The sequence below is a fragment of the Mya arenaria genome, chromosome 5 (assembly GCF_026914265.1).
Source record: "Mya arenaria isolate MELC-2E11 chromosome 5, ASM2691426v1".
In the NCBI taxonomy this organism is placed as follows: Eukaryota; Metazoa; Mollusca; class Bivalvia; order Myida; family Myidae; genus Mya; species Mya arenaria.
In genome coordinates, this window is record NC_069126.1 from 52,842,676 (window position 1) to 52,858,655 (window position 15,980).

General features: G+C 33.9%; 1 protein-coding gene across 3 annotated transcripts in view; it reads right to left on the reverse strand.

Moving 5' to 3' along the window:
• Positions 1-15,142, reverse strand: part of LOC128233698 (hemicentin-1-like) — a 65,988-nt gene extending 50,846 nt beyond the window's left edge. For all 3 annotated transcript variants that reach the window (XR_008260756.1, XM_052947502.1, XM_052947501.1), the window contains exon 1: positions 15,044-15,142. Coding sequence is in view for 2 of the 3 variants with exons in the window: in XM_052947502.1 (XP_052803462.1) it covers positions 15,044-15,110 (67 nt within the window). In the remaining variant the exon portion in view is untranslated. The remainder of the gene's footprint in view (positions 1-15,043) is intronic.
• Positions 15,143-15,980: the final 838 nt, after the last annotated feature.

Genomic DNA, 15,980 nt, shown 5'->3' on the forward strand with positions numbered 1-15,980 from the left:
TATTTATTCTGTATCACCAAAATATGGTTAGAGTTAATAATACTAAATTCACATTTAAAGACATATACTATCATTTTGCATTGAGCAGTAAACAAGTTAAAAAAATCAAATAAGCTCTAAGCAAGGTTGCTAACAGTTTACATAGCTATTTACATATATTCCAGGTTTCTCGGATGACCTCCTAGAAATATCGTCTGTATATGCTAAATCTCATGGAAATAGCACAACACTTTGTATTACAAGAGAATCCACTCTTCAGGTGTGCTCATTTGTTCTTTTATTGCTTACAAGTACGTGAGCAGAATGTAATATGCCATTTAACAAATATCCCTCGTGAAACACAGTAAAACAAATACTATGTGACTTGGACAATTTTGCTTTTATTTGTATTTCACACAATTGTTCCTTCCAGTTTTGTTTTACACAATACTATGGGTTTCCAATAGGCGTTATTACATAAAAAATTGACATTGTTGTTTTTAGATATTTCATACATCACCAAAATTTGCATGATAACTTTCGCATAATTTTTTTAAAAATGTGTTCTGGTATTGTCTCCAGCGAATACTCCATAAAATTAGTTTACAAGATCTTGTGAGGAAAGCTTGAAGCTAATTAAAGTTATTTCAAGTACTGATGCATATGAGAGCAATTTAATGAGCAATACAACCCACTTAAGATTACGAATTACCAGTTGCAACTGTTTTGACTTTAAACAAAACCCAATTGTACAAACTGTTTTCTTTTATTTTATGTTTATATATGCATTTGTATGTTTAAACAGTTCTTACCAGAAGACAATGAGATAACCATTGATCCAGAAGATGGTGCAACATTTGCCAATGATGGAGTCTTTATTCATGAAAATGAGAATGTGAAAATTACAATTCCTGAATTCTGCCGGGTTTCTGTTTACCCATGCTGTGATAAAGAAGGTTTGTGAATTTATTCAACTTTCTCATTATTTCGTTTCTTATCACATTTGAATATTCAGGTAAATGTTATTTTGGCATAGGCATGATTGCGCTTTGAATGTACATTCATTTTAGTTGTAAATTGGCAGTTTACATGGGTGTTTCTCTTGATATATATTTGTATTTTAATCTGCACAAATTGTATATTATAATAACTGGTTGTTTTTAGAATGTTTAAATCAATAAATGAGATATGCAATTTGTAATAAAAACTTATATAGTTTTAATTGCTAAAGCGTGTGCTTCTTCATGTTGAGTGTATAAGTAAATCTCAATATTATAATTTGAATTTACAGCTTTTCAATTGTTGTACCATTCTCAAAAAGTGCAAAGTCTTGTTTCCTAAAAAACTATACTTTGCAAGATATTTTAAAATTATACTACAGAATAACTGTAATATTTTTATAGGACTGTCACAGGGCTGGACGCCCATCGATTTCCCTCGAGGGGGGGGGGCACTCTCGCTATGTAGAGGAGAGCTGCACCGACGCGCAGGGGGTACTCCGAATGATTGGGGAATTTAGCTCGGTAGAGCCCCTGTGCTTCCTCGCTTTCCGTCCCTGCTGACAGACACCGTTGGTCAGCCTTAGAGTAATTCTGTTTGGCTGATGTAGTTTTCAACACAGTGACTTGTTCAAGTTTTTCATTCATTTGTTTTGTGTATAAAGTCAACTCAGAGATAGCAAATAATAAGTAACATTAATCCAATTGTAATTCAGTGTAAAAGTTTGTTTCATGTACAGTTATATGAAATCTTCATGTGGCTTGACTATTTAGAAGTCTCTTGTTAAGCCACTGTGGCTACGGTTATGCCACTTAGAAGAATTCAGGTGTTTTCTAATTGAAAGTCAAAAATCCAGTAAATTCATTTTTTTTTCTTTTTCTTCTAAAATTCTCTATAAGTACCTATTTACAAAAATGTCCGCACCCAATGATAAAATGGTAGGAGGGGACATATTAAATTTAACCAATGAAAGACCTTTAACAAATAAGGAAAGGGCCCTACGGCCAATTAAAACTTACAATTGAATATGCAAATAAGACAAGAGAGTAAGACTTGTTAATTACTCCAAAAACTTTGATGTCTAGGTGCCCGATGGCATACTGCACCATACAAAGAAATGTGCTAAAAATACTGAATAAACAGTAAGCCAAAACGAGATTAAAAAAATGCAAAAAAACAACAATAGTCCAGACTCAATCCATATTATCATCTGGCTTTTCAAACTCCTAAAGAAACATCAAACAAAAATACTAAAACTGCAATTCCAGAAATAATGTCAAGATGTCTTTTGAAAAATAAAAAAAATAAACTGACACAATAAAAAATTTAGCAAATTGAAGAATTATGCATTAAAAATATTTACAAATAATTTCACCTCAAATGTGCCTTACTACAAAACTCCAAATATTGTTGTAGCATGCATTTAAGAACACCATTGAATATAATTACTTTTGTCTTTTTCAGAATGTAGAGCTAAAGGCTTCATTAAAGGAGTGTGTCCATTATGCAGCACTGACTTGTCGAACAGAGGTCATGTTCAAAACCAATGATGGACCATTAAAAAAAGCTGTCCCTTTTAAACAAGAACTGGAAAAGATGATTGACCAGAAACTGCAGGGTATTGACGAGGATGATATTAGTATGTCCTTGTTTCATTGTTACCCATTTCTTTTTATGCTAATGTGACTTCTGACAACAAGTTCAGAAATGTCACACATAATTAGTTACAATACATGTAACATGGAAAGTTACTCTAACATTAGTCAGGGGTGAAAGTGACTAGAGTTTAAACAAAGAAATTGAGAAAGTTAAAGAAAAAAATTATTTTTGTTACAAAAATGCTTGATCTAAATTCATATATGATTAAGTTTTGATCAATTTACTTGAATACTTTTTTAAGGTACAAATGACAATTTCACCTTCACCAAATATGTATTGTTTTGTTAGGTTTCCCTTGACTGGACAGAAAAATGTATAAATGTCATCTTCCTTATTCAGAATCATGATAATTCAATAAGATATAGTTGATTTATTGCTAAAATTATTTTGTCATTGGTCACTTTAAGTCTTCTTCAAAGGCATAGCATAACAGGTTTTTGTTCTGGCATGAGGTTTTATTGCAGTATATATTGCACACTTTAGACGAATAATAATGCAGTAAGTTGTAAAATTAGTTTAATTTGCTAGGTGATTAATTTTTCAATAGGGACATGTTGTAACATCTGTGTAGAGAAATTTTTGATCAAAATTAACTCTAAAAAGTTGTCAGACCTGAATAAAACTTTGTTCAGTGTTTTAATCATTGTTTAGTAGAGACGCAGATATATATTGGAAATGGTTGTGATTATGGCAATACATTCACGCAAAAGCTACTTGAATCCGTTCCACCCTGACTGTTAAATTTACATATGTTTAGTGTTTTATTTTACAACTGTATTTCAGTTAGAAGTTCTATTTTTTCAGATGAATAATATTTGTGATGATTGCCACAAGTATATTTATATGATATGTTCTTGATCTCACATGTATAGTCATTATGTTACACTGTTACAGTTAATATGTTTCCCTAACAAGAAACACGGCAAGTCTCAGCTTATTTTATCTTGCAAACACTGAATACTGAAGTATTAGAGCTCAAAATGTAAAAGATCATGATCTTTTACAAAACATGTTGGGTTTTTTGTCCATATGTCATAGTTTACTTTCAAGTATCTTGAGATTATAACATGTGTACTTTTTTACACCTGACATTATCTTTATTTTGATATGGCACCACTTTGATTTCATTTGGGCAGTAGTCAACAAGAAATAACTTTTGTAGACTTTTAAACATTGAGTGCTTGATAAGACCATACAAAAATTCCACAAATCAAAATAAAAATACCCCAGCTTTTCAAAGTATGTAGCACAATTTTGTTTGTCCCTAGGTCAATTTATAAGTTTTAGTCACAGATGTCAATTTATAAATTTTTACATATTCTTACCTTTGATACTAGCGACAACTTTGTCCTGTCAACAACTTTGTTCTGTCAACGTTTGTGAAAAATAGCATTATTAAAATATACATGTATAAATTGTTTGTCCTTATGTTTATTTTGTGTTACTAGTCAAAGATATTATTTTAAAGAATTTTGCGTATTTTCTCTTCTAGCATGTCTACTTTGTTCTTAACACATTTGTTCAATTTATCAATCATTATATTGCACTGTTCATAACTAGATTTTATCAAAGTTTGTTGTTTGTTATGCAGGAAGTGCCGATTAATGTAGATTGTGAAGCACAGATTAATACAATCAACCATGCTTACCATTGGTATTAAAGATAAAGATAAAAATCATAACAAAATCTCTTTAAAGATGTACATGAATTGTATGTCTACATGTCAGTTCTATAATCTAGTCATACTTGCCATACTTTTTGCTGTTTAATTCTATCTTGATAACATTTGAAATATCTTTATATAACTATCATGATTGTTTTCTTTTGATATGCTAGTCGTACAAGAAACAATATTTTAACAAAATCCAGTTTATAAAATAAATGTGTTGTTTAACTGTTTAAAGACAGGCATTGTAACAATTTAAGTTGATGAAGTTTTATTGCATGTTTTTGTTAACCTCAAACTTGGTGTATAGTAAAAGCATGTCAAGAAGTTGCTGAATTACTTTAATCTCTCTTTTGTTAAAAGTCAAAGTCACCATAATTTGAAATTGATGTATATTTCTAGTAATTAAGTTCAAAGTTCTTAAACACATTCACATAAAGGTCCATTTCTAACACCAAACCAATTTTCTTTCTGGAATTGTAACAGGGAAATACAGTTTGAAACTGGTTTCATTAACTTTACTACAGCAATGGAGTATTTCCCTGTTTGAAATACTGCTGCAGAATAACGAGTAAATGTTTGTGTATTTCCTTAGATTGACCTGGGTAGTCTTTTTGTCCTACTTTTGCATTACTGAATGTTGTTAAGTCAGACATATACTTTGCACATCATTAGAAGTAAAGTGTTTCAATTATAAGTTAAAATAGACATGCTTAATTACAGCCTATCTCGGGAGACTTGTAAATTACAAATATATTTAAAAACTGGAAAACATACTGTTTTTGAAAAGGCAAAATATAATGTATTAATTCGTTCATCAACTCATATTTTCAACACAATATGCTCACATTTGATGCAGTTTGTATTCTGAGAATACGCCCGTTACGTTTCAGGATTTAAAAGAAAATTAGATTTGATATTAGTAATGGACCTTTGAACATGTGAAAAGCTTGCTTAAAGACTATTTTTTATGCCTTGGGTCAAGGTCTCCAGTATTTTACATTAAAAAAAACTATTTAATGGATGCAGACTTCTTCATTGGTGGGCTACTTTTTTTTTCAGAGATATAACTTAATGAAGTGATGTTGCTATTGTTTTACACTGTGCATGCATTTTTACTTGCCAGTTTTTTATGTAAGCAAAATCATCTTTTTTTATATGTTGTAATTGTAAAACAAAAGTCCGAAAACATTTATCATAATACTTTTAGAGTATTGAAAAGTACCTGTTTGTTTCGGATGTCAGAGAAATATTTTTTCAGTCTGTTAAAAAAGTGCTGCTGTCAGACTGGATGTCAGACATTTATAGTCTTTAACATACTAATTTTTGTTGTTTATTCTGACAAAAAATTCAATTGTCAGGCAAATTTGTCTATCTCCCATACAAAATGTCAAGTATAATCTGCACATTTCTAGAAACTTTTTCCGTGCTGAATAAGGTGAATTTTGGAAGAATTTTCATGTGTTGTTATCCTATCATGTAAATAGTTTAAGGTATTTTTCTTATTATGAAAGTTTTCAGTTATTGTTCCAACATGTAATTATTGCATGGTTTTCATTTTCAAGATTTCTAAAGAAAATTGTTCAGATTTTTCAAGACTTGTTTACAAGAAAACGTGACTCGGATATTATAACCAATTTATGCCATTCCAATGTTATGTTACAAAACAAAAAGGTATTCTTAAAATATTATTAACAAAATTTTGAGCTGTAATTTATGTTTAATTTTATTGTGGCTGAAAATTAACAAATCTTTGTAGTCGAGATAAGATCTTTATGACTATTTTTGCCCAAAAAGTGACTTGTTTACATAGTGAAAACAGGTTTATCATACTCAAACAAAGTTGCAATATTAAAAACCAGTGACATCAATATCTGAGTTGTTGTTCTTTTGCTTTCAATGGTTTATACAAATGAACTAGTTCATGTATATGGAAAGGAATTACTTTAAACCCATTGACAGCTGTGCTTGTGCAAAAACTGTAACTTTGGTTTGCCTTATTTATGTCTTTTCCCGAGTAAGCAAGAGACATATTGATTTAGTGCTGTCTGTCTGTCACAAAACTTTGTCCCCTGTAAAACTTATAGTTGTACTGAAACCTGGAAGAACTGTTTAATATGATTGTAGTTCTGCATAGACTAATGTTTTACCGAAATAGGTCTCTTTGAATTCCTTCATAGCTTTGACTCGACATCAGCCATTACCAACTTCAAAATATTTACATGGTAGATCCGTTTGTGGGCTCGCTGTGATACTTTGTATCACAGTTTTTCTTGTCTTATCTGGTACCAGAAAATAGTAGTCGCCAGAGTGTGATAGAAACTCACACATTCGATAGGTTACTTTCATATATAACGGATCTTGAAGCTAAAAATGTCAACTCATTTTATTTTGTGCTTTGTGGTGATTTAAATGCTCATACTTCAGATGGGCCGGATTTTATCACAGGTGATGATTATATGCACTTTAATGATTTGTTACCCAATAAGTATGCCCCCCTTCGAAGAAGAGGGAAATTTACTCAACAATTCCTAGACGTATGGTCATCAAACTTGACATGAAGGTTGGGCCTGACCAGTAGATGACCCCTATTGATTTAGGGCTCATCGGGTCAAAGATCAAGGTCACAGTGACCTTAAATGGTAAAATAATGTTAAAGCTTGTCCGAGTGATAACTAAACAATGCTTAGACCTATGGTCATCAAACTTGATATGGAAGTTGGGCCTGACTAGTAGATGACCCCTATTGTTTTTGGGATCATCGGGCCAAAGGTCAAGGTCACAGTGACCTTGAATGATAAAAGGTTGTCCGAGTGATAACTCGACAATGCCTGCACCCATGGCCCTCATACTTGATTTGGAGGTTGGGCCTGACCAGTAGATGACCCCCATTGTTTTGAGGGGTCATCGGGCCAAAGGTCAAGGTCACAGTGACCTTGAATTGTAAAAGGTTTTCCGTGTGATAACTCGACAATGCCTGCACCCATGGCCCTCAAACTTGACTTGAAGGTTGGGCCTAACAAGTAGATAACCCCTGTTGTTTTTGGGAGTCATCAAGCCAAAGGTCAAGGTCACAGTGACGTTGAATGGTTAAAGGTTGTCCGTGTGATAACTCTACAATGCCTGCACCCATGGCCTTCAAACTTGCCTTGGAGGTTGGGCCCTAACCAGTAAATGACCCCAATTGTATTTGGGGTCATCGGACCAAAGGTCATTGTCACAGTGACCTTGAATGGTGAAAGGTTGTTTGTGTGATAACTCGACAATGCATGCACCCATGGCCCTCAAACTTGACTTGGAGGTTGGGCGTGACCAGTAGATGACCCCTTTTGTGTTGGGGGTCATCGGGCCAAAGGTCAAGGTCACAGTGACCTTGAATGGTAAATGGTTGTCCGAGTGACAACTCGACAATGCCTGCACCCATGGCCCTCAAACTTGACTTGGAGGTTGGGCCTGACCAGTAGATGGCCCCTATTGATTTTTAGGGGTCATTGGGCCAAAGGTCAAGGTCACTGTGACCTTGAATGGTAAAAGGTCGTCCGTGTGATAACTCAACAATGCCTGCATCCATGGCCCTTAAACTTGACCTTGGGGTTGGGCCTGACCAGTAGATGACCCCTGTTGTTTTTTGGGGTCATTGGGCCAAAGGTTAGGGTCACAGTGACGTTGAATGGCAAAAGGTTTTCCGAGTGGTAACTCGACAATGCCTGCAACCATGGCCCTCAAACTTGATTTTGAGGTTGGGTCTGACCCGTAGATGGCCCCTATTGATTTTATGGGTCATTGGGCCAAAGGTCAAGGTCACATTGACCTTGAATGATAAAAGGTTGTCAGAGTGATAACTCGACAATGCCTGCATCCATGGCCCTAATACTTGACTTGGAGGTTGGACCTGACCAGTAGATGACCCCAATTGATTTAAGGGGTCAAAAGTGAAGGTCACAGTGATCTTGAAAGCAAACTCGACAGTTCCTGGACCTATGGTCATCAAACTTGACATGAAGGTTGGGCATGACAAGTAGATGACCCCTCTTGACTTTGGGGGTCATCGGGCCAAGGTCAAGGTCACAGTAACCTTTAACACAAAAAAGTTAACAAATTTTCTCCCAGTCAGATCTCAACAATGCCTGAACCTATGATCATCAAACTTGACATGGAAGTTGGGCCTGACCTGTAGATGACCCCTTATGATTTTAGGCGTCAAGGGTCAAGGTCACAGTGACCTTGAACAAAAAAAGCTTGTCCGTGTGTTAACTTGTCAATGCCTGCACCCATGGCCCTCAAACTTGGCATTTAGATTTTTGTTGACCAGCTGATGACTCGTATGGATTTTGAGGTTATTGAGTCAAAGGTCATGGTCATAACACACTCTATCCTCACACTTTGAATGGTCATTATCTTAAAACTGCCTCAACAGCATCCAATGTCAGTGACAAATCAGCTGTCATTTTGGTTCATTCATATTTCATTCAATTGTCCATATAATCCTGACAACATAGCGCTCAGGGGGGGGGGGGGCATAATGTTTGACAATCATCTCTTGTTATATAACTGATGTACCGTTAACACGATGTTCAAAAGATAAAGGGAGCCTGAATAATTACAGATTAATGCTGTTATATTTATGTAAAGGAACCGGATTACGTATTTTAAATGGTCGATTTGATAGAGATAAAGAGGGTAATTTTACGCACGTTGGAAGTCGGGATTCAAGTGTTGTAGACTGTACTTTGACTACACAGAATGTATTTAAGCATGTGTCGAGTTTTGAAGTTGAATCACCAACTATACTCTCTGATCATTGTGCTGTTAAAATTTCTTTGTTATTCAACAAACCTATCTCAGTTAACATCAGTGAAGATAGAACTCGTAGCTCAATTGATAGTAAATTCGTTATGGATTGTGATAAAAAAAGATGCATTTATGCAAAACTTATCAAACCAGGAAACACTAGATAAATTACAATCGTGTAATCAAAGGATACAAGATGCTAACTCGGCACATGAAATTGATTTTTGTTTTTCTGTTTTTTCATCATTTTCATATGATTCAGCAAAACCCTTTAAGCGCAAGTGTAACGTACGTTCAGATACAAGTCATAATGAATATAGCACTTTTACTTCTGACAAGCCATTTTTTTGATGAGGATTGTTATAAAAAAAGAAGGAGTTTCTTTAGTATGTCTGATAGAATAGATAAATCAGAGGGAAATATAAAACAATATGGTATTTGCTCTATCTCAATTTAAAATATGTGTTCATCAAAAAAGTTATGAATGAATTACAAACAAAGAAAGTAAATGAGTCAAGATTTGAAAATGCAAAAACATACCGGAAAATTTTAAAAGGTTGTGCCATATATGCATATAAATGAATTTTTCATTCTTGGGAAATCCGTCTAGTTACCACATCTTCTTACTTTGTTTAATAAGCTTTTTGAAATAGGGTATTTTCCACCGGCATGGTCTGAGGGTTTTGTTATACCGTTGCATAAAAAGAGAAATATTAATGATGATAATAACTACCGAGGAACCATATTGCTGAGTACTATTGGTAAACTTTTTACGAGAATATTTAACAATAAATTGACTGACTGGGCAGAAACATATAATGTATATATAAAAGCACAGGCGGGATTTACATCACGTATGGGAACTGTTGATAATATGTTCGTCCTGAATGGCATAATTACTCATATGTTGAATCAAAGCAAACGTTTGTACTGCGCTTTTATAGATTATGCAAAAGCCTTTGATTATATAGTGAGAGACAATCTTTGGTATAAATTGATAAAGCTTGGAATTAGGGGTAATATATTGAATAAAATTAAATCTATGTACAATTTCGTCAAATCATAGGTGAAACATAATCATGTATTATGCGATGGATGTTATTGTACTCTTGGTGTAAGACAAGGAGAAAGTATGTCGCCTTTCCTTTTCTCGATGTTTCTGAAGGATATTTTTAGACATAAATGTTTAGATGGGATTGATGTCGAAATGTTTTAGGTATACCCTATTTTATATGCTGATGATATTGTTATATTTGCCAACTCAGCAAATGAGCTTCAGTTAAGTTGAGATGCCCTTCTTGAATATTGCAATAAATGGAAATTAGTTGTAAATACAGTTAAAACAAAATTATGAGATTTAGTGAGGCAGGGAGATTGAGAAATGATTTAAAGTTTTATTACAATAACGAGGAATTAGGAATCGCCAATGGGTTTTCATATCTTGGTGTCGTGTCTAGTAAATGAAGATCCTTTTCGGATGCCCAAACTACATTAGCAGGCCAAGCGCTTAAAGCCATTTTTCAAATGAATAAATATCTTTCTAAATTCACTTGTCTTTCAGTAAAGCATAAACTTGATCGATTCGACAAACTTATTGCCCAAATTTTAAATTATGCAGAAGTTTGTAGTTTTGTCCAAGGTAATGCAGTTGAAAGAAATCATCTACAATTCTTCAAACGTCTACTCGGTGTCAAAAAGATAACACAGAATAACTTTATTTACGGAGAATTAGAAAGATTAAGTTTTTAAACAATTAGATATATGAAAATAATTAAATATTGGGTTAAACTATTGTATACAGACAATAATAAGTACATAAAAAAAGGTTTATATTATGCTTAAAAATGACATGGAACGAAATGGTCTATATAAATCGCTCCCAGCGACCATATTAAAAACAAATTGACACCAGTTCGTTCCCGGCTTGGGCGCATATGAGTTTGGTTTGTGCTCACCAAGTCGGACAAGTGGGTTTCCTCCGGCAACTCCGATTTCCTCCACAACACAAGACCACACTCTCGCGTAACATCGTGCCAACGAGAGTGAGTAATATAATGTTGTGATAACTTATTTCACAATCGTTGTAATATAAATAAGTTTAAACTTAAAAAATCGATTTGCAACTCTACGCCGCAGCGCTATAAATAAGTGTGTAACCTTCACCGTATTTGATACCCCGGGTTATTTTAGGCTGTACCGGAGTCCAAAAACAGGGTTAACTCGAATAGGATTCATAACAAAACATTAAACGTAATAATTAATTTACAGTTATAATCTGACATTCATTTAAAAAAGAAATGTCAATACGGCAACATTATCGACGAATACATGCAAAATGTTCTCGAAGAAGAACACCAGAAACCCCATATAACATTTAAACCTATAGTTTTTGGCTCATGAGAAGGGCATTTTCCAACTTCCCCGACCCTTCGACAACCAACGTTAAATGCACGAATTGCTGCTAGTCGCTTATATAAACTAACAGCATACAATCTGGAAAAGCATAATATATTAACTCTAAACAATAATTAATGTATAACAAAGTACATTTCCTCAATTCTACAATGAGGGTGAACGCAAATTGAGTGTCACACATGCAAGGCTGCGGATGCATTGTAGTAATCTTAATGAACATTTGTTCTCTAAAAACATTATCAATAGCCCAAATTGCCAATGTGGTGAAATTGAGGACACCTACCATTTCTTTTTCACCTGTCCCATATATCATGCACAAAGTCATCACCTATTCGACCAACTGCCTGCAATAAGGCCTATGTCACTTCAAGTTCTATTGTTTGGATCCAAAAACGACGGACCAGACAAACTCAATGATATTTAATCACGTTCAACACTTCATTCGCCAAACTAAACGTTTTTAATTTCCCGATCATAAACTAGAACAACCTTGACTCTACAACTGACCTGACCTATCCATGCCCCCCCCCCTTCCTCTTCCTATTCTTTCCACTACTCCCTTTCATATCCCATGCGCATTTTACCACCTACTATTTTATTTATTTGACATTACCCATCAAATTATAACGATACATAAATATACAAATAATTAGAACATTTACACCATTTCAAGCAGCTTGCAAGAGTGACAAAAGCGAGGCATAGTATAAGCTACCATAGCTTCCTTCTCAATTCTGTTAAATTATTTTGTTGTGTGCATATTTCATTTGTATACCCTCCATGTATCAATACCTCCGTCAACCATTTAATATTGAATATGCTATAACTGTGTATATCAATATAATGCTATTTTGAAATAAATACTGTTTAAACCAAGAAAAATTAGGCATTCGGCGCGGTCTATAACAAATATTGATTCTAAATCCCGGTCCTTCCGTGCAGCTATAATTTTGCGCAACTTGTTCCACGGTCACTAAACGCCAGCTCCCCCACTTATCGGTCGTGCAAAGAAAATGAGCTGTCGAAACTTTCATGGTGCAGTTGTGACTTTTGTTTACTTTTGTACACGTGAGTATTGATTTATATTTTATTTGATAATTATTTTAAATGGTCATACTTCGGAAAGCGGAGAATATGGTACCGTGAAAGAACACTTACTGCAGGTTAGCTACGCTTTCGTTTCAATGCTGTGCGAACTGCGGTGCCAGGAGCTTTTCTCCCGAATCGAACTTGTGCATATTTTGACAGTGTTGACATACCACGTGGTATGTGACGTCACATTGGTTATTGCAGGAAGCAAAACACATCCCGATTCAGATAGGATTATCGCTGTAAGTTCCCTATTTTCAGACCATTCTTTACAAATCAAAGCGCATGTTAAGGACAAAATTGTACACTATACTCGGTCACTGAGATATGTTGAGCAATTTAAATTTTTATCAAAAATAGTGGGCAAATGCCTAGAATGTATAATATATTGATTGTAATAGCGAAAAGCTATAACGCTTCTGGTCCAAAAATATCTAATATATTTCTGGTCCAAAAATATCTTTTTACGAGGCTCATATAATATAAAAATATGTAACATTTGTGTTTTGTTATTTTTAAAAGGAACACCTATTTGTTTATAGCGAAAAGCAGGCTTTGGAGGTACCATGGTAAACCTCTCTTCTTCCTGCCATGAGCCCGGTTTAGAAATGGTTACAAAAAATTGTTTGCGAGGACAGTAGATATGAGCATCGGTTATGTTTTACAGCAATTAAAAAAAAACATATATATGACAAATAAATATCACAACCATACTGCTTAGTAGGTCATTCAATTAATTTAACAGGAAACTTATCCCAACAGCACGTTGCATGTTCTTCATTATCTCATCTGTTGTTGTTGTTGTTTTTTTCAAAAATGGAGGTATTGCGTCGTCGGTCGCTTTTGCAAACTTTGAAGAAATCCAGTGTAGAGGAACTGCCTAGCTATAGAATTGGGAACATTGGTTAATCAGTTCCCACGAATTAGTCTTTTACTCGATTAACTTACTTCCTACATATATGTGAAGATAATTCTTGCCCTTTAAGATGAGTTTTCTTGTTTTATTGTATGATTTTTACATTTCGGTCCTTTTTTAGGGTTTGTTGGTCACCCAAAGTGATTGAATTAATTTTGATATTTAAAGTCATTTGATAGACATCTGATCTCTTAGCTACCAGCGGATTACAATTATTTTCCAGATATTTTTCTCTTTTAAATGCGTTTTTCGGAAAAAATATATTTAAAACTGTATATTGGCCCTTTTTGAACATTTTTTTTATCATTAATAGAAAATCAATGCCGAGAAACGGTTAAATTCCTTTGTATTCAACCGTGCGATATTGGTTGTACTGCCCATAGGATTAATCCATCTCCAAGTTATATGGCATCTGTCCTTAACGTAATAAAATATCATGTATTTCGTAACTATTTCACTCTTTTGTTTGGTCTGAATATATTTTTTTTCCATGCACTATGCACTTTTTGCACTATGTTTTATGTTTTGTAATAACTTTCTGGCGCCTTCAATTTTTTGTATAGTACTTACGCAGGAACACAACAAAAAAATAAGCCCTCCATGAAAAGAAAAAAAATGCACATAATTGTATAAGTGGTGGCGCTGTTGCTCTGGTGATGGCGCTGTCGAGTTGTGGTGGCGCTGTCGAGTATGTTTTGCGCCCGAAGTAACATAAAAAATACTTGTAACACGTACCTTAGTTTGTGAGAATATTGTTCATACGAGCTGTATGTCTTAGAGAAAGTCACGCACCGATAAACTAATAAAGATAAAAAACGGTTGTGGACTTCTCAAAAGTTGTTCCTGTAGTTTATATTTACTAGGCATAAATCGATTGTAAATTTCGTCTCGTCGTAAAAAGCGTAAAATCTAAATCAATTATGGTACTTTTGATCCCGATGGTTTAAATTGTAAGATGAAGTTTACGATAAGTAACATAGGTTGATATGCTAGGCCAGTTAGCATCTAGCTAATAAACCAGTTATTAGTGATTCGAGTCCCTCGTACGACGCATTTAGTACAGGTTTAATGTATTTCTATGAGCTAGTTCCAAAATGTGTCCAATTCAGAGACGGTGAAATGTTCATTTTACAAGTGAAGAACTACATCTATATATAAATATATAGGTTTGGGGTGATGAATGTGTACTACTTTTCATAGGAACACGTATTTCGATAAGTTATGAGAACTAAAGTGTGTGATATTTTCCCTTTGAAAACATATCTACAATTATAAGGCTACAACTGAAATGCAGTACATTTGCTACAAAATACCATATAAGTATAACTATTTTATGTTGCTAAGCATACTCCAATATAAGAATTTGCCATATTCAAAAAAGACAATCATCATTTAAAAAGCATCAATGTATCAAGTCTGACCTAGCAATTAATACAATATGTTAAATAACAATCAGGCAATACTTTTCACGATGTCAGATAATCCGGTTAAAAAATAATAATAATATGTTATTGACATTAAAAACGAACCTGAAAAGTATCCAAAGTACACATTGACAAAACAGGTGTAAACTACACTATACTTTAGTACACACATGATTTGACTGTATTCACTGAGCCACCAACCTCTACTGTGCAGTAAACATTACAAGGGGAACAACTGATGTGTGTGTATATCATTACGGTAGCATTATCTCCACACAACGGTTATTCCCCCCCACCCCTTAAGTTAAATGCCCCTTCAAAACACCTTACTTTTTATATTGTAAAATAAAAGTGTTACATTATTTAGTTTAAACATATTTTATTCATCAGCGTATACACACATGACATAAAGACAAACAGAAAACACATGTACAATCTAGAAAAGGATTAGAACGAAAGATAAATATATCTTAAAAAGTTCTTCTCCAAAGCTTACCAAAAGTACATATCATTTGTACAGTTTACAATGTAGATGACACTATGATATTGATATTGTTGAATTGAATCAAGTGGAAGTGTTTAACGTGATTTGTCTTTATTATTATTAATGATTTAAAAAAAAATACGGACGACGTACAGACGATAGTAGCTAAAAGATAAACATTTTGTGTGATTAACAATGCTTTATCAACAAAGTTGACCAAAACCAATATTAATTTAATCTTGACACCATACTCTTCCTAAACCTGAATAAGGCGACGCTTTCTTAACTTTATTTCCATGTTACACATTAAATTTCTTAAACGAAGAAAAACAACTTAGCTGTCCATTTCAATATATTTATTTTTGTTCATTTACATTTAAACGGTTTGGAATGTTTGGCGAGACTCCCCTTTCGCATATATACTAATGGCCAAAAGTCTTGTCCGGTATGGGTTTCATTTGTTCCTTGCAAATCCTTAATGCCAATTTTGAACACATTACTGTACCTGCAGTACTTGCTCAAATTCCAAAATTCTTTTTTTATTGAATGCATAGTAAT